The sequence below is a fragment of the Crocodylus siamensis genome, chromosome 4 (genome assembly GCF_052110815.1).
Source record: "Crocodylus siamensis isolate JL-2025a chromosome 4, ASM5211081v1, whole genome shotgun sequence".
In the NCBI taxonomy this organism is placed as follows: domain Eukaryota; kingdom Metazoa; phylum Chordata; order Crocodylia; family Crocodylidae; genus Crocodylus; species Crocodylus siamensis.
This window is the reverse complement of record NC_143398.1, coordinates 236824991-236847198: the sequence shown is the minus strand read 5'-3', so window position 1 is coordinate 236847198 and position 22208 is coordinate 236824991. Positions and strand designations below refer to the sequence as shown.

The 22208-nt window shown below is 46.1% G+C and overlaps 1 protein-coding gene across 3 annotated transcripts in view; it reads right to left on the bottom strand.

Annotated features, from left to right (window-relative positions):
- Nucleotides 1–22208, bottom strand: part of SLC12A8 (solute carrier family 12 member 8) — a 91736-nt gene that overhangs the window by 59585 nt on the left and 9943 nt on the right. For all 3 annotated transcript variants that reach the window (XM_090045969.1, XM_090045972.1, XM_090045971.1), the window contains exons 4-5: nt 16374–16565; nt 11611–11842 (exon numbers count right to left, since the gene is read on the bottom strand). In XM_090045969.1, coding sequence (XP_089902095.1) covers nt 11611–11842; nt 16374–16565 — 424 coding nt within the window. The remainder of the gene's footprint in view (nt 1–11610; nt 11843–16373; nt 16566–22208) is intronic.

Genomic DNA, 22208 nt, shown 5'->3' with positions numbered 1-22208 from the left:
TTGCAAAGTTAATGCTTGGACTATCCAGATGGGAAAACAACTAAACGAGTAAAGAGGGTGAAGACTAATTAAGAGGAGAAAATGGACATAAGGGAGAAAAGTAGCGCAACATGGAAACTGGAATGACAAAAGCCAGGAGCAGAGAAGGATGGGTGGACCCTAGAGACATTTGGTCCAATTTTCTTTATCCAAAACTCCAGTGCCACAAGGAAAGGAGAGGAAAGAGAATACAAAAAACAGAGCAGTCAAAGGAGATTCCTGTTTTTCTAATTTTAAACATCCTCTTTGCACCACAGCAGTTGTTAGCCAATTCCACATTCTTGGCTCCTCCTAAGGGCCTGGCTGAGGTGTCTGAGTGGAAGTACGGTATGTGATAGGACGGTGACAGAAGTTTGTCTCAAAGAGAGCTCAGCAGTAGGACAAGAGAACGCCAGGAAGAAACAAGGCTCCGTAATAAATAATGATTCTGGTGCTTTGGCTGTAAACTCACTTCCATTAGTGCAGCTCCTACAACTGATGTCACGGGAGCTTGTTGACAACCAGACCAGCATTAGGGCTGCCACATGTTGGGCACTAGGCCTGTGCGAAGCGGCAAGTATTCACTTCAGTTTTGGAGGGGCAGTGATTCAATTCAGATATGAAGATTCGGCACGAATTCGGAGATTCGGCCACAGGTTAAACAGGCAGCCGTCCTTGATGCTGGACACAGCTGCCTCTACTTGGTAAGTCTGCTGGGGTGGACGGAGGGGGGAGGGAAAGGGCACGGTGGGGGGGGGGGCAGGGACAAGCTGCCCAGCCAGGACGGGGGGGGGGGGGGGAGCACGGGACTCAGGGAGGGGGGCTCCCGCCACTGCACGCCACCGTGTGCCACCAGTCCGGAAGGGCATGGGAGCGGGCTTGTGCCCCTGGATCTGCACAGGGTGGACTGGGCCAGGCTGCACTCCAGATGGTGCTGGGAACAGGGGCTATGCCCTCCCGTCACTCGCCTAGCCTCCCCACACCTACTGGACAAACCGTGGCTTCACCCCAGTTGGGTGAGCAGCGACAGGCCATGGGGGCAGGGGTGGGCGTATGCACCCAGATCAGAGCAGAGCAGGCGGCAGGGGCTGTGGGGACTTTTAGGTTAGCTGCAGCCCCCACATAGCCCCCGCTCCACTGCGCTCTGTGGGGTTGGCAGAGCCAGGTTTGTGCTCCAGGCTCGGGCTAGCTGCCTGGAGTGGAGCCCTGGTCCCACACACCTCATGTAGCGCACCCCAAGTGCAGCCCCAGCTCCACCTGCCCCACAGAGCACAGCCTGGCAGCGGGGGCTTGTCACCCAGAGCGCAGCCCTGGCTCCACCCGCCCCATGGAGGGCAGCCCAGTGGTGGGCAGCTGGGGCTAGCCTCCCAGAGCACAGCCCCAGCTCCACCTGCCCCATGGTGTGCAGCCTGGCAGTGGTGGCTTGCCACCTGGAGTGCAGCCCTGGCTTTGCCTGCCGCACGGAGTGGAGCCCGGTGGCAGGCAGCTGGGGCTAGACTCCCAGAGAGCAGCCCTGGCTCTGCCCACCCCACAGAGCACAGCCTGATTCGATTTGAAGCTTTTAATTGGTCTCCTGATTCGATTCAGATTTGTCAATTCAGCTGCCGAATCTCCTCCAAATCGAATCAGCTACCAAAGCTTCGCACAGCCCTAATACATACACACAGTAAGAGTCCCTACCCCAAAGAACCGGCAGTCTAGACAGATAAGGCAGATGAAGGGTGAATAGGGAAAGCAAGTCATGGTGAGGAGAGAAACAATTTGTATCATATAACGAGCCTCTGGCAGAACCAGGAGCCAGGCCCAGACCTCCCAAGTCCTAGCCTGGGACTTGTGATCTTTAGACCATACTGCCTCTATGCAGATCTATCTGAATTCAGCCCTAGATCCTTCTTGAATTCAGGTGGGTCACATGAATATCACGCACTGTCCTCCAGCCTTGGATCCAAGCTTTACAACTACTGTATCCAAGCCATGCAGGAATTTTGGGATCCATTTACAAGTTATGGGAAGCAGACGAGGCTAGAATCATACATCGGGGAAAACAGTAAAAGAGGTCAACCCAATAAACAGAGCTATTTCCCTTATAAATAAAAAAGTATTACCATATACTGCAATCAAGAGCCAAAATGCTGCATCATGCAATAGTGTTGCTAGAGAGTTTTGTACCAATAGCGTAAAATAATGTAGTCTATTTTTAATAAGGGTTAGGTTTGTATTATCAGGCATCAATGCTTGCTGCAATGTGCTTGTAAGAGTGGATTTGCTGGGGTGTGGAGCAGTGCTGACACCCTCTGGGCACAAGGTGGGGAGTCATCTCCAAGGGAGTTGCACATGGCCCCTCTCTGTCCCCAGTTCCCATCCCAGCTCAGCAGCCTCTGTTAACAGGCAAATGTAAGGAATATAATCAGGACTCGATCCCTCCTTTCCTGTCCACCCACACCTTCCTGTGGAGAAAGCACCTGGGTCCTCTGTGCTTTGATCTGAACACAGGCAGCCCCAGATGAGATGGAAAAGGATGCCTAATATCTTCTGAACTCCTCAGGCAGATACACCAATTGACTCATGACTAAGCTGGTAGTGATCAAACTCCTCATTAGGTACTGTCCCATTCACAGCATCTTTTGCATGAGACTTCCAACACAAGAGGTTGCAAATAAAGATAAAAAAAATCAGATGAACCCAGCCACTGCACTGACAATTCCAAGGTCTCTCCCATGAGGGCAGCCATACTGGCATCTTCCCCGCTTAATGTAGGTTTGCCAGGGGTCAAGGACTCTGCTCTCTTCCATGCTGCCCCTAAACATGGGACTTCCTCTCTGAACTAATCTACAGAATATTACACTCTTCTTCCTCGCTATGCTTCACGAGACACAAAAGGCATACCACAGTACCCCCTGAGCCAGCCCATTAGAGCCTACCAGGAAAAGGGGGAGATGTGTAAAAGTTACTGAATAAACTTGCTTGTCCATCTCTCATTGTTATCACCAGCTATTTGAGTTATGGGATAGCCAAGAATCAGCCCACCATGCAGGCAAATCACAAAGCGGTCCCTGTCCCAGACAACTCACCATATATGTGAAAGGCAGGACAAAACAGACTAGCAGGGTGGCTGGATGCCGTAACCACAAAGTGGCTGAGCAGAAAGCCAGAAGTCTGATGACCTAACTAACCAAAGTGAGATGGAGTGATGCACAGGCATTTTTAAACAGTGAGGACCATCATCCCACCAGTTATGAGAAGTGGGGGATTTCCCTCTCTCTCTGCCTTCAGATCAAAGCTGGATGCCTTTACTGAGGTGCTGCTTTAATTTAGCAGAGGTTACTGGGTTGAGTGCAGAGGTGAAGGATGAAGTTCTGTGGGCTGTGTCAGACTAGCTGATCTTGCTTGAGGTGTGCCAGGAAAGAGAGCGCAGTATTTGGGAAGAAGCAGATAGGGGGAGCATCCAGGCTGGCACTGCTGGCAGAGAGAGGGCAGGACTGATAACTCAGTTGGAAGGTGTGGGGCTTACCTGTCCTCTTTGCTCCTGGATGTTATTGCCAACATTGAGGAATAATCTTTTTGCACAAATGATTGCCTTTCCAGCTTCTTTCACCTTATTTTGCTTTACAGAGACTTGCAAATGAAATCCTGGCCTGGTGAAGCCAGTGGCGATATGCCCCCCAACCCACCCAGTGACTGCAATGGGGCCAGGATTCCAGTCTGTCCTTGCGTAGTGGTTTCTAACCATGACTTCATGGCAGTTATTCTTAAGAGCAGTCCAAGCCAAAAGAGATTCCCACCAAAACCATTATGAAATTAATTCTTGAAGCTGCTGAGCATCCTCAGAAGCAGAACAGTCCAGTGGTTAGGTAGTGGACTAAGAATCAGGGGGCCTGAAGTCTCTCCCCAGCCTTGCTATTGACCTTCTTGATGTCCTTGGGTGAGAAGATCCCTCTGCTATCCCTGCCACATGTCAGTTTGCAGAAGGCCAGACTAAGTGATCCCTGAGGTTTTTCTGGCCTCAGAAAAGCCAAACTATACTATACTGATGGAGAGAAAGACACACAGCCCCGTGCTGGAAGCACTTCCATGCACACAGGCTTGGGCCCAGTAATCAGCCTGCTGTAATAATAAATCATGCCCTCACACGTCACCTGACAGACATCACAGCAAAGCGCTAAGGTGGGGCTTAATGCAGTCAGAGCAGTGGGGACACAACAGGGGGCCCAGGAATGCAGAGAGACACACTCTGAAACTTACCTCCGAGTAGCAGAGAAAGGAAAAAAAAGTTATGGATGGATATATAGTTTTTAAGTAATGTCTTTAAATCCCTGCTTCAGAGACTGTAGAGACCCGTGTAGCTTTCCTGTCAGTATCTAAACAAGGCCCCTAACAATGTTATCACTTTTTAAAGACACATCTGTACCACAGTTCCTAACCCAGACAATTGGCAGGTAACCAATTAATAAATTTCTTCTCCAGACTGTTGAATAGACTGGCTGATGGTCAAGAGTGATGTCATGTCAATTCAATGTGCTATAATTGGAAAAACCTGGGGAAAGCAATCCTGAGGGTTTTTTTAATAAATAAAAAAAAACCCATTAGCAATCCCTCCTGCTTTATTCACCACAGCATCTACCTTGCTCAGTAGCAAAGTCGAAATTTTTCTTCGACTGCTGTTTATTCAGTGACTTCTACGTGGAATCTGATTCCAATTTCCAGATGCATTTCAAGCCAGGAAGTCAGCAATCAGGCTGGAGAAAGCCCATGGGATTAGCAGCACATCATCCTCTGACACATACATCCTTCCTTTACCCTCTCTTTCAAAAATGGGGCACACCCCTGACACCCAAAATATACATCTCCATGCAAAGCAGAAGTCTTTTGTTAGGCTTCGATTTTTCACTAAAAATATACAGGGTCTTTTTTTGGTGGGGTTTTTTTTTTTTAAAGAAAAACAAGAAGTTCAGCCCATCAAAGCCCCTGAGACACCATTTTAATGATCCTCACAATGATGGGATGTTTGTATAGAGAACTCTTTTGAAAGGCTGTAAGCTCACTCCCTACTATATGGCTCACCACTTGAAGCTCATCCTCCCTCCCCTTACCGTCAGCCAGCTGCCATGTGGACTAAGGGGCACCAGCTATCCCAACCCTCTTATAGGGAGTGCCTGGGACCCAAAAAAAGGCTTCCAAGGATTCACCCCCAGAAAAAAAGGGAGGACAGATCATTTTTTTTGCAGAATCAGTTTCAAAATGCTAAAAACAGTGATGTGGTTTATCTGAAGGATCGTTCCAAAGAGAAGCAAAGTGATGCATTTAAAAAATAAAAATGATTCATCCTGCCTATCTAGTGCCTCTGCTGAGGACCTCAAAGCCGTGATGGGAGAAAAGCCCCAGGCCTTGATCCACACTAGCACTGTGGGATCAGGGCACAGAGAGGTTAAGTAATTTGCCCAAGGCTGCACTGGAAAACTGGTAGCAGAAATAACTAGGATTCAGGCACTCATGAATCCACACTATGAGATCCTACTGCATCTAACTAACTTGCAGCCAAAGAGAATACTGTGAAGTATTTCTTCTTTAAAATTAACATTATAGACTTTTAAAATAGCCCAGCAATGGCCACTTCTACTCAAATTGTGATTCCTTTCATCTCAAAAACAAAACAAAGCATGACATAATTCACATTAATACCAAATCTCTCAAACAAACCAATATCACCCTTTCGTTTGCTTGTTCAATAGTTTTGTTTTAACAGAATACCTGAAAGCAACTGCCCAAACAGGAAAGCAGGCGCCTATTTGAAGGGAGTATTTGGGAGTAACCCTCCACAAAAATTACTGGAGATATGCTAGGAAAATAAAAGTAGGGCATTAACAGCGGTCTTATCTTCTTTTTCCATGACTCTAATGTTCTATGCATAAATGCGCCAAAAGGCTTTGCATATTGTTCTGAAGAACCAAATCACGTATACTGTAGCCGCTTTCTTTCTTTCATTTTTGTTTTATTTGCTACTCCCCCAAAATAAATTGAGGCATGTATTAAACTACGGTTCCTAGGAATTAAATATGAAGTTAACAGCCAGAGCACAAATGCAAAGGCAAAACAGTGCAGTATAACTCTCTGCATATAAGTAAAACCAACACTAAACACATGCCACAAGGCCGTCAGAATTTAAAGGCACGAGGATTTTCTAGTTTTATGGCATGTCTATTGGACACAGTATCAACAACAAACAGCACCTGGTTGCAAACTATTATGGAAATTTTTCATTATCTAGCAAGGTGCTCCATTTTAAAAATGCCCCATGCTTTATTGCAGTAGATGCGCCTACAAAGAACAAGGGTTTCTGTCTGCAGAAATAGCTAGTGATTTGGGGAACTAACTTTAGCGTGTCCAAAGTGAAACATCCCAAAAAGGCACAGTTCTGAGCACCCATGCTCTAGTAGTCAAACTTAAGGCAACTTAAGCTGGGTATTCAAAATCGTCACTCACTTCCGGAAATGCAGGCCCTAGGGACTGTGTAGTTGAACAGCCATAGAAACCCCTGCAGATATCCGAAGAAAACAAAGGAACGAATCAATTTTTCCAGTGGGAACATCACTAGCACCACCTAGAAGGATGATATAGTGAAAACCCACATTTCCAACCATGATGCTCCCTGCCATTTACTTCCCCTAAGGACATGATGATCAACTGATTTTTTACTGGGTCTGATAAGCTACATGATTTCTCTTAGTACAGGTTGCTAGTGGCTTTTTACTAATGCATCTCAAATATTCCAGGAGACCATTACATTTTTTCTGGAATCAACTCATCTTTAATTTGTTGCCGATAGTCGGCCGGGATCATTTAGCTGTAATAATTTCCTAATTACTTTCCCCCACCAAACATCATTATCCTCAGTGGGGTTGGCAACATCTCCCTGTAAAGTAATTTTGATCTAAACAACAACACTAACCTTGAAAATCCTCAGCCTACAAACATGGCTTTCCTCCATGGGTAATGATTGTTCATTCTTGGGCCACGGCCCATAAAAGCGGCCAGATGTCTGACTTCGGGGCTGTCGGGATGGGACAAACTATTTTGCTGACTCACGCTGAAGAACCAGACCAGGTGAGGTTCCTGCAAGTCTGGCTCCAGATTATAAGAGCCTTTCTGAGGAAGAGTGGGCCAGAGAGAAAGACAGGAAGAGCTGAGGAGAAAGCCCACTTGTGTAAACACAGTCCTGCCTCAAAACTAAAAATAAAGGCAAACCACAGGAAGGGAGCGAGTGTTTGGACAATATCCTATCCTGTGCTTGTCCAGAGGCGTGTTTAAGGAATGAGGTGGGGAAAGAGCAAGAGGACCCCATCCAGTTACAACCATGTCAAGATGCTTGTTTAAGACCTCCGAGATCCTTTGTTAAAGACTACTTAGGTTGCGCGCCTATTTTTCCTTAACAAAACAAAGATGCAAAAACGTGCCCAGCAATATCATGTGGAATATTGATGATGGAGATAATAACTTTCCAGTGAAGTTGAAAAAGAACGTCAAGGTCACTTTACCATGGCACAGACACTTCTGCAAGCTGTTAAAGATCAAACAGATTATACTTGGCATATTGTACTATATTTATTAATATATAATATAATATATAATTTTTGAGCCTACCTCACTTTGGGAATACATGTATTGGGAATATACTTGGCATACTGTACTATATTCGTGTGTGCGCGCGTGCATGCGTACACACACGCATATACATACACACACACAAAAAACACACACACACGAATATAGTACAATATGCCAAGTATATTCCCAATATATATATTCCCAAAGTGAGGTAGGCTCAAAAATTAGTTAGGGCTATAATGACAAAAATGTCCCTAAAAGCTAAATCAATAGTGCTCTCCTCCCTTTTAAGATGAAGAAACTCAGGACAAATAAGGGTAAGTAATATGCCCAGTGTCACAAACCAAAGAATCAGTCAGGATCAGAACCCAGCACTTCCCAAATCCCAATCCATGCTCATCCCCGACACCTGGGAGGGACCAACAGCGGCATGAGTGCCACAACTGGCACAGGCAGCTTGTGTGTGTGGCATGCGGCAAATCACGGAGACAGGGAGCACAGCTGCAGGTAGCACAGGGAGCAGAAAGCAGAGCAGGAGATTGGGAAAGGAGCACAGAGCATGGAACAGAAAGCAGAACAGGGCTAATCTATGGCATGCCTTCCAAAAAAGTTGCCCCCCATTGCCCTAGACCGCTGTGTCTCTCTGTACCTATTGCCCTCACACACGTTTCAGCCACAAGACCACCCTCTAAGGCAGCGGCTCTCACCTGGGGTGCCAAGATACAGGTACTGCTGCAACCAAGATGAAATATTCTGCAAGCTTCCTGCAGAGCTGAACCTAAATCACACTCTTGCCACAGCCTCTCCTGACCCGACCCCACATGCTCCTCCGAAAAGAGGTGCAATGGGCCACTGGGACCATCTGCGCCCGTTTCTGGGAAAAGCGTGCTGGATCAGACTGGGAAAGGTTGTGGCAAGAGCACGCGCTCCAGCTGCAACCCTTTGCGCTGCCCACCTGGAGGAGTCAGGCTGGGCTGCGAGGCAGCCTTTTACCCTGCTCGGCTGGAAGGGTCCGGCTGGGCTGGTGCAGCCCTCCACAATGCTCATTCGAAAGGGTCCAGCTGGGCTGGTGCAGGACTTTGCACTGCTCAGTCAGAGAAGTCCTGATGCACTAGAGCAGGCGCCTGTAGCAACTGGCCTGAGGAGCTGGGTGAGGGGACACCCAAGGCAGGCAAAACCACCCTCCTTTCCCCTCCCATGCACATACTCCAGGGGCACTGGGGAGTTTTACCCAAGGGAAGAAATGTATTAGTTGTGCCTTTGCTCCTGCATGCTTCAGGTTTATCAGGATTGTCTGCAGGACCCTGGCACAGCACTACTGGAAGGAACTGGAAGCAGGACACCGGTGGGTCTCCACCGCATTCAAAAAGCTGAGAACCACTCTTCTAAGCAGTCGCAAAAGCTCATACCTTCTCCCCATGAGAGTCTGATGATTACAGACAAATGCCGGTAGGCTTTTGAGGAGGCCAACAGCTGTAAAGCCTTTGTCAAAGGGCAAAATAGTTCTCAGGACTGTGATATTGCGCCCAAAGCCAAAGACCATTTATTTTCCTTTCACCCACTGCTTGCCCTTAAAGCCAGGCAGCCCTCATTTGATTCCTCGCTCTGGCTATTGCCTGGTTGCACCCGGTTCTGCTATTTTCAGTTACACAATCATTTGTCAACCCATTGAAAGTGTGGCTGGGTTTATCGGCGTCAGTATTTGTCATCTGTAGCTCATTAGGTGTTGCCTTGTAGAAAAGACTTCTAAAAAGGGATACAATCAAGGCTAATTCATCTATGCCAATTTAAAGTAAGTGCTTGAAATCCAGGCAGAGAGGCTAGTCCTGCCAGGCTCCTGTGCTTACAACCAGGCCTGAGACACCACTCAGAGGCCTTCTGGGGTAATGCACAGCTTCACCGTTATTCCAGCTCTCGATTTGAACGAAACCCCCCCCAAATGGATAATTCTAAGCAAATCAAAGAAATAGAGACCTTTAATAATAGTTGATATGCCAAAAAATAAGTTGTAAGGGCATCACTGCACCTAAGGATGGCATTAGACTGAAGCACAGGGACCTTTTTTCCAGCCCTTAACAACCATCATCCTCAAGTTTTTCCTTCCCCCAAACATTTTCCCCATCTTAACCAAGCTACTATAAAGGCCAGGCTACTAAACCAGGCTCCCTCCATCCTCCCCACTCCTTGTGCTACCAAATAAGACCACGCTGAGAAAACCAAGAGGGGAATACAACATTCGAACCTGCGCACGTTTCTTGTTCTCTCTCCTCTCCCCACTAATTTTTATGTCCCTCTTTTCTTTTCTCCTTCAGGTTTCACATTCATCTGCCTACCGGAGTCTGTCTGTCCGTCTGTCTGTCTTCCTTTGTGTCTGTTGTCTCCCTTTTATTTAAACTGACCTCCAATGTTATACCCAGGTCCACTCTGCTGAAGGCATGCTAACTAACCTGTAAACAAATCTAAAATCCCCCAACATTTTCTTTAGTTATACAATACAGCAGTCTCCTCTAGCAATCTGTCTGTTTAGCCTTTGAAAAGCTCATTAATTGAATTTTCTCTAGCTAACACAACAGCCCTCCATTTAACATACCAGCTTTCCATTTACTTTTGCTCACAAGTGCCTGTTGAGACATTTCAAGTTGGTTGAACCTGGGAATATTCATTACAAATGATACACACGGCTTTTTCCTAGCACATCCTTCCTATGGAGAATCACAACATGCTCTCCGAGGCATAAGGTGCCAGAGAGCCTTGTGCTGGTGACATCATCCCAAAAGTTTGCTCTCAACTCTGCAAGTACCAGAGACACCAGCATGAAAACAGACCCGCGCCAGCTGCATTATGAATATTTACAAGGTGACTCATCTTCCTTTCCCTTTTCCAGCAGTCACCTTTTCTTTTTTTTATTGTTAAGGCTGAAAGCAAAACTAAAGACAAACGAAGAAAAGTTGCTCGGTCGGTTTATAAAAGCCTACTGCAGAGTATTCGGGTATGGGGGCAATTAAGATGAAGTGACACCTTCTGTCTGGATAATTACACTCCCCCCGGCATTACAGGATCATGGCCTAAATCTATTAGGGCTTGGAACAAGTAGCAGAATTGGAAAATTTAAAGCCAGATTGAACAAGATCCAGTCAAGACCTATCCTTTCACTGCAATCCACTTCAAACACCAACCCCTCCCGATCCCACCCAATTTTTACTTCTCTATCCCCCCAAAAGTGATTCTTTTCAGGGCAGAAACTCCCCCCAGAGAAGCCTATATTGATCACAACAACATTTCAAAGTGTTCAACTTCTGAACATTTTGAATTTTCTTGATGACTTTTCATCCTGCTCCAACAGTACCAAATAAATGTATTGGCAAGTAGCTGATCTAACAACAGACTCAATTAAGAAGCATTCTCTAAATATTTATAGGATTTTTGCATGGTAAATGGCATATTTTCCTTGTGATAATTATGATTATCCAGGCATCGACCAAACCCATACTGTGCTGGGCAGTGTACAAACAAAAACTAAAATAAAAGACAAGCTTAGGCTTTTATTGTTTAAGTGATGTCATAGGTATCGCATCAGGAAGAAAATCTTTTAAAGTGATGTCATGTATCGCATCAGGAAGAAAATCTTTTAAAATAAGTCTGTAATCCTCAGTTTTCTTGGAGAAAACCTTTATAAATAAGAGAATGTTAGAAATAGCAACTGTGTTAATAGAGGAAGCTTTCTATTGTCAGCCTTTGGAAACAAAGCACCCATAAGAGATTATTGATAACACTTTTATATACTGATGCATACAATTAAGAACCAAAACTAATTAGGCATTAAAAATCCCAATCCATGGCAGCACTTTGGTGTTCCTAAACCTTCATCTGGAAATCAGACAATATTTTTATCCAAATTTTAAATTCATACACATATGTGATGGAGAAGAAACATTTAAACACATGCTACAATACAGCCATCATAAATATGAACCTTTTGAAAAGCGTTACCTGGATCAAGGTGCGTGAATGATCCGATGACAAAGTCCAACGTGGAAACAGCAAGCAGAAAGAGCAGCAACAGCTGTAGTCGGATTATCCATTTAACACCAGCCAGGTTAATACCAAGTAGACCAAGGAGGACTGCCAGAGAAATGCCTCTAACTGCCCAAATATTACTGAGATTCAGTAAGTCAGAGAAGGACTCCGCAAAGCCGGTCACATACATCGCACCTGCAACACACTAAAGGACACTGAATCATAAACCTGCCCTTGACTAGACAGCTAAGGATTACAGAAGGAAGACGGTGGATGGCTCAAAGGACTGGTGAGAAAATAAAGACATTCCACTTGCTAGGATGAATCCAGTCCAAGTTGGTATCCACTGAAGGTTGTTAGATCTGATGGCTAGTCCACAGGCAATGTAAGAGAAGCCTGGCAAGATCAGGCAACTTCCTAGTGGACAGGATCAACCTGATGAAGTAGGCTATCATCTATGAAAGCTTAGGCCTCTCTGAACCAGTTAGTTTCTAAGGTGCCACTTTGCCCCCCTCGACCTGTATCCTTATTCGTGTAACCCACACTGCTCTCCCCCAGGGGACCAGACAGGATGGGAGAACCCAACCCTCCACCCATTACCACTGCTGCTGTCCCAGGTGAACCCAGCCTCTGTGCAGCCCAGCTGGTGTGGACAGGAAGCTTCCCCAGCCCCTGGGACAGCAAAGAAAGCAACAGAGACAGGTGGAGGAATGAGGGGAAGGGGAGAAGACGGGAATGTGCCTCACAGCAAGGAGAAAGGGGGAGATCTTCACTTGCTTTGAGGACTTGAAAAGGTCCTCAGAGGCTCCACCTGGACCAGTGGGTGGGGGAGAGGGGAGGAAGCTGGGAGCAGGGGATGCAGGCACCCCTACAGCACAGATTGCTGTTCCTGCACCTCATTTTGTGAAATCCTGGATCTGTCCCTGGATCACCCCAGGCCTTTTAGTTCTGGCAGCAGAGGCACATACTTTGGGGTTCAAAGGCCTTAGCTTGAGCCCCACTGCTGACAAGTAGCTTGGAAGTTTGATGTAACATCCACTGTTTCTGCAAAAAAGGAAAGGAATTCCTACAACAAGGAGACTAAGCATGAGACAAGCCTGATGGCAGAACAGCACAGGGAACTTGGACTTGTTCTTGGGACTAAGGACCTTTGGGATCTCAAGCTGCCAATACAGCCTGTATTCATCCTGGATGAATCTACAAGTACAGAGAAGGACATGGCAAAATAACATGGCGAAATAAGAGAGACTGTGTGCACATCCTGAACAATACTCTGAAAGATAGTATGCGGGCCACAACTACAGCATAAAATAAGAGCATGCCTCTCAACTTCCTTGATTTCTTTTCTTTCGCTGACATGCAGAGTCCTGCTTAAACCAACTCCTAAAACAATAACCAAGTGCATCTCCTTTATTTTCTCAAGGTGTTTAGTTCGTATTTAGTTTGGATGTAAAAGTTGATGTTTCACTGGTCTTATTGCTGAGAGGCAGCCTGTACTGAGCAGTGCATGTTCCCCAAACTCTAGGGAGGCCCGTTTATTTTTCTTGATGAGGGAAAGGATGCCTATTCTTCTCTGGCTGGCTGCGTGCTCAAAGGAATGGGTATCCAAACCTTAAGGAGTCCCAGACAGGTTAGGGCCTTAAATGATATTTGAGAGATGATACAATCCCAACCAATCTTCTCTCCTTCCTTCTTTTCTATTCTCCAGCCCCCATTCCCTAGTCTGCCCCATTTCCCACCAAATGTGGGAATGCTGCTGGATTAGGAGGGGGAAAAAGGACTTTTATTCACGGTGCACCTCTCTGAAACTTCCCACTGTCTCATTATGCCTGACTTTTTGATGGTACTTTTCAATACGTGGCTCACATCAACCATTTGATCTGAAGTCAGGCATGTGCAGTTACTTGTATGCACTGGCGTGCATCAAACTGAAAGGCGTAAAACCCCAACATGCATATACATGTTGGCATCAGTGGTGGCCCATGTGCTGATTTGAACTACCAGGGGTTTTTCAAGCTTGGGATGAACTTCTGCAGCAGCTAACATAGTACGGCTCTTTATCCTGTCTCATGGCTATAGCATGAATAGAGGTTTGGGTCTGCAACTTCTCCAAGCTTATGGACTTGGTCCTTTCACCCAACTGACAGAGGTTCAGGCTTTTATAGTGATCCCCAAGACCCAACAAGGGGTGCCATTACAACTGCACAAGCGCACAGGCCAATTAGTGACAATCACCGCACCCCAGCTTCCAGAGAGGACAAAGAAAAGCTTCCACTGGCTTCAGCAAGTGTTAGGTCAGGGATTAACAGGGTAGAGGCCTGCTGTAAATCAATACAGATGCCCTGGTTTCAGAGGGGATACAATGCTTCACACCAACTGAGAAGCAGCGCAGTTCAAAATATGTGGAAACTGCATGTGCTTAATTTTGGCCTTCAATGTGCACAGTTAATAGCACTGGAAATGTAATGCATTTAGGACTTAAAGTGGAACCAAACTCCAAATCAGGATCCATTGACATCTGAAACCTTGAACACAAGAGGGACAGCCAGAAAGGCATGAAAAAGTGCCATGTAATTGATTGGAGAGACCATCTGAGCTTCAGAGTGTAATGAATACCTCCTCTCAAAAGGAGCTAATATTCCTCTGCATTCATGACAAAGAGCAAATCAAAGTAGGAGACGCACACATTTAAAAGAATGCTTTGGTGGGATGGGAGAAAAAGAAGTACCCTCTAATAGTCTCAACATTGTACGTGTCCTTGTAGCAACAGTCTGCCTTTCCTTTGTAAAGCAGCGCACTCATCAGAAGAATGAAACGTTTCTATGGCCATGAAGGACTTGCTACCTATTATAAAGTGGAGACAATTATCTCATGAAGGCACAATGGAAAGGGTTCATTTTTTAAATGCTTTGAACTATCCACCTTGAAAATCAGAAACAAATTTCTAGGCCAAATATTTCAGTAGAAAACAAGTCTCTCAAGATGTTTTTTTTTTGAGCCATAATAAACTCAGCTCCTCAAACAGCATAACTGCATCTGCTGCTCTTGACACAAGTGCTATCTATATTTTTGCTTTTAAAACAAAGCTGTTTTAGGGCTGGGGCCTGAAAGGCCTTGTTTGCACAAGTAGCTCTTACTCAAAGGACTGGTCGGGTGCAGCCTATCCAGAGCTGGCACCACCAGTTTCAACGTGTCTGCTCATGGCGACTTGACTGCAAAATCAGGATTTTCCTTCATACCCCCAAATGGCACAAAGTGCTCTCTAATCTAGCAGCTCCCAGGCTGTTTGGGGCCAACAGGCTGCTGTCAACCCTCAAAATATCCCCCGATGCCTTCCATTGTGCTGTAAACTGAAAATGCTATACAGGCAAACAGGGCTCAACATTAGCTACAGCTTTCCCCTGGACCACCAGTGCTCTGTAGACCACAGTTCAGGAACATCTGCTCTAACCACGGGTCTGGGTCATGTTTGGCTAACAGAGGTAACAAGATTAACGTAGGGCAGGGGTGAAAGTGTTTATTATTCAGCTTTTATTCTTGTAATAGCACTAGCCCCTCATGACAGCTTTAGGTGCAGACTGGGCAAGAGAAGGGACTACCCTAACTGACGGAGAAGGGAAAGGACTACCCTAACCGACGGAAAAACGCATCCTCTTTGGGACATAGCACTGCACTGCTAATGGACTGCCAGCCCCTTCTACAAACCTTCAAATTGATTTTCTAGGAACTGCTTTCTCAGGCAGGGGTTGACTGGTGAGCTGAAGGGGAAAATGTTACAGGAACTCACTTCGTTATATGTGCAGGACTTTTAGGTCCCTTTCTGTAACTGCATTTACAGTTGACTCTATTTAATATGGACTTCCCCCCCCACCCCGATTTGCCAAAATTTAAGAGACAGATGCAAGCTAATGCATTCAAATAAGTAAAATACAAAATTCTTCTCTGTGTGTTATATTTGCTGATGCGTCTAACACCTTTATTGGTTTTTCACTTAATCCTCACTTTTTCATTATTAGGCTTGGATGTTTGTGCTTATTAACTCTCTGACCTCCATGTACCACTTCATTAGCAAATAAGGGCTTCTCTGAAAACAAACAGCTGCAACTTTCTGGTTTCAAGAAGTCAGACAGCTACCCATTACCTCCTGCCCAGTCAGCTCTCTAGCTTCTTTCACCTAATTGCCTATGCACTGTTTTGTGTATGACCACTTCTGGCCATGTGCTTATATTACCCCCTTCATTCTGCTTGGTGACAGGCCACTGGCAAACATTTTAAACACATTTTGCATGTTCTTTACTTGGTCACTTAGGTTTGTCATCTTGTTTTTAGAAAGGGCCTTCCTTACTCAACAGATCTTATTAGCTAGAGCATTTTTGTGTTTCACATGATTTCAGTCGTCGTTCCCATGAACGTATGCAGAGACAATTCAGACAGTATCAGTTCTTCCATACACATGGAGAACATCAGCTTGTCAGCCTAATTATCAGCATTCCCACTGTTCAAACGCTGGGGTACAGAAGACATTTCCCTCCCTCTTGTTCACTGACTGTCTGCAACATAGTCTAAGCTAAGGTGCGTGGTAAGAAGGCCTACCTTACTGGGAAGAATGGGATTATAAGCTTCTGCTGTGCTTTTCCATGTCACCCATCTCAGTGGGAGCATCTTTTTACCCTACAGTAGGGAAGAAAAACACTAAGGCTTGGCTTGCCTTATTTTTCTATTAGAAACTTTTTTACCTGGCCAAAAATATAAAGGAGGCCAATGGTCCCTCCAACTTGGCCACCGAGGACAGTAGAAATCATGGAATAGACTCCTCCATTTCCGATGCTGCACCGCTCACAAACTCCAATTCCAGACAAGATTGTTACCAGGGCAACCAAGACAACAAAGGACACCAAAAACATGCCCATTAATATCCCAGTGTTTCCCTGCAATGGAGAAACAAAAATACTGTAGCATACAAGGAAAAGTATTCAAGGGACAAAAAGGGCCTACCAACTTAAAATAAGATTCCCATCGACTTGTAAGACATTTTGTCTATTCATTTTGGAGTATTTATATTCAGATTTTTAAAAAAATCCTTGTCTCCAAATGCGGCAACCAAAGGGGCAAGTGTCAATTATGTTATTTTTGAAACCCGGTAAGCAGTTTGAGGCAGAAACCACCTTGTTTTTTCTCCTGGGCCCATGCAGAACCTGCCACAAATGGGACCCTGTCCATGATACAGGTTCTTAGTTCTGCTTGTTTTGAAAATTAAGAGAAAAAAAAAAATACACATTGGATCAACTGGCAGAGTCTGGTCAACTCCAACTAAATGGTTTGTTCTTAGGTGCAACTACCAGGGTCTGCAATGACAGGAGCTGGGCTGGCAATGGCAGTGGCTGCTGGCTGTTCCTGCACCTGCTCTAAAAAATGGATAGCTGGGGCAGGTGCTACAGTTGCTCACCCCCTGTTATGCCACTGGCTTTGTTTGGGATCATTCAAAGGCTTTAAAAAAACCCAAACAAACAAAGCAAATCAATGAAAAATTTAAAACAAAAAATTTCAAACAAACAAAGAAGTGTAATGTTTCCTTTTAAAAATGTAAAAGGAAACATTTCTACTTTTTCCGTGTTTTCCTCCTTCAGTCTCCCCACAACCAAACAAACCAGATTAATTTGTGAAACTTTTCAGGATTTGTCAAATCTGAGGTTAAAAAGAAAAAAAAAAAACTTTCAGAAGAAAAATGTCATCCAGCTTCACTCCTATACCCCCACTATACAAATACTAATAATGGCAATGAAGATGTGTGATCACTCAGTCCACGCCCATTTGCTCTCCCAGCCTTCCTCAGACGATAAAGACATTCCTGACCTTTCAAACAGGCTTGCTTAATGGTCTGCAACTGGAGAATCGTATCTCCTTTTAGTGGTATCAAGTTGAACAAACCTCCTGTGAGTTGCTTCATTACTTGTCTTAGAGCACAGGCCCAAAACCAGCAACCTGGTCACATAGCGGTGGCTTCTTATCCTTGTTCCCAACTGTTAAACTGCACAAAGTAATTCCTAAATATACCTTAAACTAGCATAAACGCCTGTCAAAAACGATGGGCAAAAATAGGCTACTTGTTATAGGGTACCACATTTCTGTTATCCTTCTGTCTACCGACTTGAGCTGTTGCCTGGTCTTCTATACTACAGGTATCCATCAACATTTCCAAGCATCTCCTCTCCAAGCTCCTTTGGATATTTCTTCAGACACTGATGGTTCTCCATGAATGGTGCATTTGGATTCAATCTTCCACACAGTCCATGAATCATACATCTCGTCACAATGATCTTTGCTCAACAGGCAATGCACTGCTGTATGATCGAATGTTTGTTTTAAAGTTCTGGTAAAGCCTGTTGCTCTGATTTGTCATCAAATCCCCAAAATACTTCGGAAACAGCCTTCTTGGAGGCAGAATTACTTTACCCTTATGACAACAACTCCAGAATTGGCCATCTGACGGTCTTTCAGCTTGGAAATTTAAAGAGTTACAAAACTGGCACACCACAATTCATCTATGTTCCTCAATCTCATCTTCAGTGAATCTCTTGTTGTCTACTCTTTCAGCCTACTTTCAATTGTCTCTGTGAACCCTCTGCCTTTCCACTGCATCTCTTCTAAGACATCCTCTTTGCTCATCTGTTTCATTTTGTCTTACTCTTGCCATTCTTTCTGCATTCAATTGCCATCTATTTTCTGCTTCACCTTGGTGAGGGTGTTATGGGTTAAAGTTAAAGTAAGGGTGTTAAGGGATGATTCTCTCTCAGATAGCGAGAGGACCCCATAAGTAACTGAAATCAATCACTAAAAGTCCAGAAAAGTGAGCGCAAATATGTTTTTTTGAGCATGACCGACAGAATGACAAAGACACAAACAAAGCAAATTATTATAGAGGATCCTTCGTCCACAGGGTGACCATAGTTTCATAGTAGCTAGAGTCGGAAGGGACCTAGGTAGATCATCTAGTCCGACCCCCTGCCTTAGCAGGAAAGAGCACCGGGGTCAGATGACCCCGGCAAGGTGCTCATCTAACTTCCTTTTAAAAATCCCCAGGCTAGGAGCCTGCACCACTTCCCCTGGAAGCTGGTTCCAGGCCCTAGCCGCCCTGACTGTGAAGTAGCGCCTCCTAATATCTAATCTAAACTTACCCTCCGCCAGCTTGTGACCGTTATTCCTGGTCACTCCTGGCAGCGCACGGGGGAACAGGGACTCCCCCAATACCTGCTGATCCCCCCTGACCAGTTTGTAGCAGGCCACAAGGTCCCCCCTTAACCTTCTCTTGTGGAGGCTAAACAGGTTCAGGTCCCGTAGCCTCTCCTCATAAGGCCTGCCCTGCTGACCCTTGATCATACGAGTGGCCCTCCTCTGAACTCTTTCCATATCGTCCACGTCCCTCTTGAAGTGTGGCGCCCAGAACTGGACGCAGTACTCCAGCTGCGGCCTGACCAGTGCCGCATAGAGGGGGAGGATCACCTCCCTGGACCTGCTCGAGATGCATCTGTGGATGCATGACAGGGTACGGTTGGCCTTCTTGACTGCCTCCCCACACTGCCGGCCCATGTTCATCGTGGAGTCAATGACGACTCCAAGATCCTTTTCCATCTCCGTGCTGGCAAAAGGGGAGTTCCCCAACCTGTAAGTGTGGTGCCGGTTCTTCCTCCCCATGTGCAACACCTTGCACTTATCAGTGTTAAACCCCATCCTATTCTCATCCGCCCACCGTTGCAACCTGTCAAGGTCAGCTTGTAGCCTATTGCACCCTTCTAGTGCACCCACATCCCCCCACATCTTAGTGTCACCAGCAAATTTGAACAGGGTGCTTTCTACCCCGTCATCCAAGTCACTGATGAAGATGTTGAACAGTGCGGGCCCGAGGACCGAGCCCTGCGGAACCCCACTGCCCACGTCCTTCCAGGTCGAGAAGAACCCATCCACTACCACCCCCTGGGTGCGGCCCTCCAACCAGTCGGCGACCCATTTGACCGTGTGGGCATCAACACCACAGTCTCCCAGCTTTTTGATGAGGACAGGGTGAGAGACAGTGTCGAAAGCCTTCCGGAAGTCCAAAAAGACTACATCCACAGCAACCCCTGCGTCTAATGATTTGGTGACCTGATCGTAAAAGGCCACCAGGTTGGTCTGACAAGACCTGCCACTGATGAACCCATGTTGGTTGCCCCTGAGCATGCATTCCCCCGCAAGGCCCTCCTGGATGTGTGCCAGGATAATTTTTTCAAAGAGCTTACCCGGGATTGAGGTAAGACTAACTGGCCTGTAATTTCCCGGGTCCTCTTTTTTTCCCTTTTTGAAGATAGGGACCACATTGGCCCTCTTCCAGTCCTCCGGCACCTCGCCAGAGCACCACGAGTGCTCATAGAGCCGCGCCAGGGGTCCCGCAATGACCTCGGCCAGTTCCTGTAGAACCCTAGGGTGAAGATCGTCCGGACCAGCGGACTTGAACACGTCCAGCCTCTCCAGAAGTACCCTAACTAACTCCTCGCTAACCCCTGGCCCAGGCGTGTCTCTCTCGGGGCCCGAGGGGGGCCCAGCAGGGAGGTGGCTGAACTGGTCCCTACTTAGGAAGACAGAGGCAAAGAAATCGTTAAATATGTTAGCTTTGTCATCTGTCATACATCCCAGTTTGGCCATAATGTTCCCAGCTTCTGTCAGCTGGTCCTGGCCAGTCAGTCAGAAATCCCAACTGGGAAGCGGAGCGGCATGGTGTGCCAAGCAGGTGGCCAGGCAGGCACTGCTGCTGCTGTGCAGGAACAAGGTAGAGTGATTGGAGCAGACACCACCCCCTCCGGCATATGGCACATCCTTGCTCCCGAATAGCACCAGCAGTGCCTGCCTGGCGCACCAGTGCTGCTGTATCTCCCTGCCAGACTCTGGCCTGGGACTTTTCACCAACCACCTGCAACTGGCCTGTGTAATCCAGCAGTGTCCTGGCCAAACTGGGACTATCATCACCGTATTTATCTGCTGCAGTCGCCATAGGGGTGCATTGGAATGTAGATGACCTCCTCTCCCATCTGGAGAATGCTTCTTTTTAGAAAGTTGCAAGGAAATCCAACTCTTCCCAGAAAAAAACAGTGTTTTTGCCATCATGCACCACAGTGCCAGTAACAGCTGCAGCAGGTAAATCAGTTTATCTAACTTTGGGGCTGTGGGACCAGATCAAGCCAGGTTCTTGGTCCCCCACTGGCTGGAGCTTTCAGGGCCAGCCTACTGTATATCCTGCCAGTTTGCGCTTGCCATATTTAGCTGGAATTTCTCATCTCATGGGACTCCTGCTTTCCAAAAGCAAAACAAGATTAGGCTGCTTAGCACCTCCAGGGACTGCTAGCATTCAAGTGCTTCTCCTGTGACCCCTGTTCTCATTGCCTTCTCCTTGTTCCTCATACTGTTGTAATTGCTAAAAGAGTCTCTCAGGTTTTGATCACTTTAAGAAGTCTCATCCAGGACACAAGGCAGAGAGAAGCGTGGCCTTGGGGCTCCTTTCTTCTGCCACTACTATACCGAGATTCTGCTCCACGCTTTTCCCAAAGCTGGCTGCCACGTCTTCTCTGTCTACTCCCGGGATCGTTGGCCACTGGAGCCATTTTGTTTCTTATCCCTGATGGATGGCTGCTGCTTTTGTTTTTGTGCTGGTCTCAGTCCCAGATCCCTTTTTTTTCAATACAGAAATGTATCCAAGATGTTGCTACCATCATAAAATCCTACTTCATTTCAGTGTCCTGCTGTTTTAGACAGTGGTTTTATCAGATCAGTGGGGAAAAGAGCCAAGGCTCATTACAAATGCAGCTGTTGACTGGGTCTACATTGCCCAAACCCCTGTGAACTCCCCACCCCCCCAAGGAACAATTGCTTTCTTGCCTCAATTATTTATTCTTAGGTGAATACTGAAAAGTTTGCAGATTGTTTAAACTTTAAAAATAAAAATCTCTGTAGCAATTTGTATTAAATAGCAAAAAGAGGTTGAAGTCTGGTATGCAACTGGTAGGAGTGAGCAATTCCAGAGGTCCTAGAGAAGAAATGGTTAATGCCACAGAGCAAAAGCTGTAATTCATCCTTGCAGTTCATCCCAGGGTGGAATGCCACACCCAGGGATAAAAGCAGCATGCAGAGCAAAGAGGGGAGAAAACGGTTATGCTGAAGCTTAGTTGCAACCATGTTATGCTTCGCATTTCTGAGTTAGCAGCCAGTGTGTTACTACCATTGTTATTTAGCATTTCTAGACACGTCTAAAGACCTCCAACGCTGATCAGGGCCTGCGATGCATTTGGTGACATACAAATATATAGGATGGGCCCCTGAAAAATGGGCCCTCACTGAAAAATGCACAGTTGAAAGCTCTGCTCTTCCACCCAGATGAAAGCAAGTGAACCTTGTCCCATTGTGAAGCTACAATGACTTCACTGCCCAATTCTATTATTTTTAATCATGGCCCATTTCTTTTTTTCCCCCCAAGTTTTCTATTCCTTTTTTTTTTTTTTTTAAACTGACTGCACAATCAGTAATTCTTTCAGATAGAGGCAAATAGG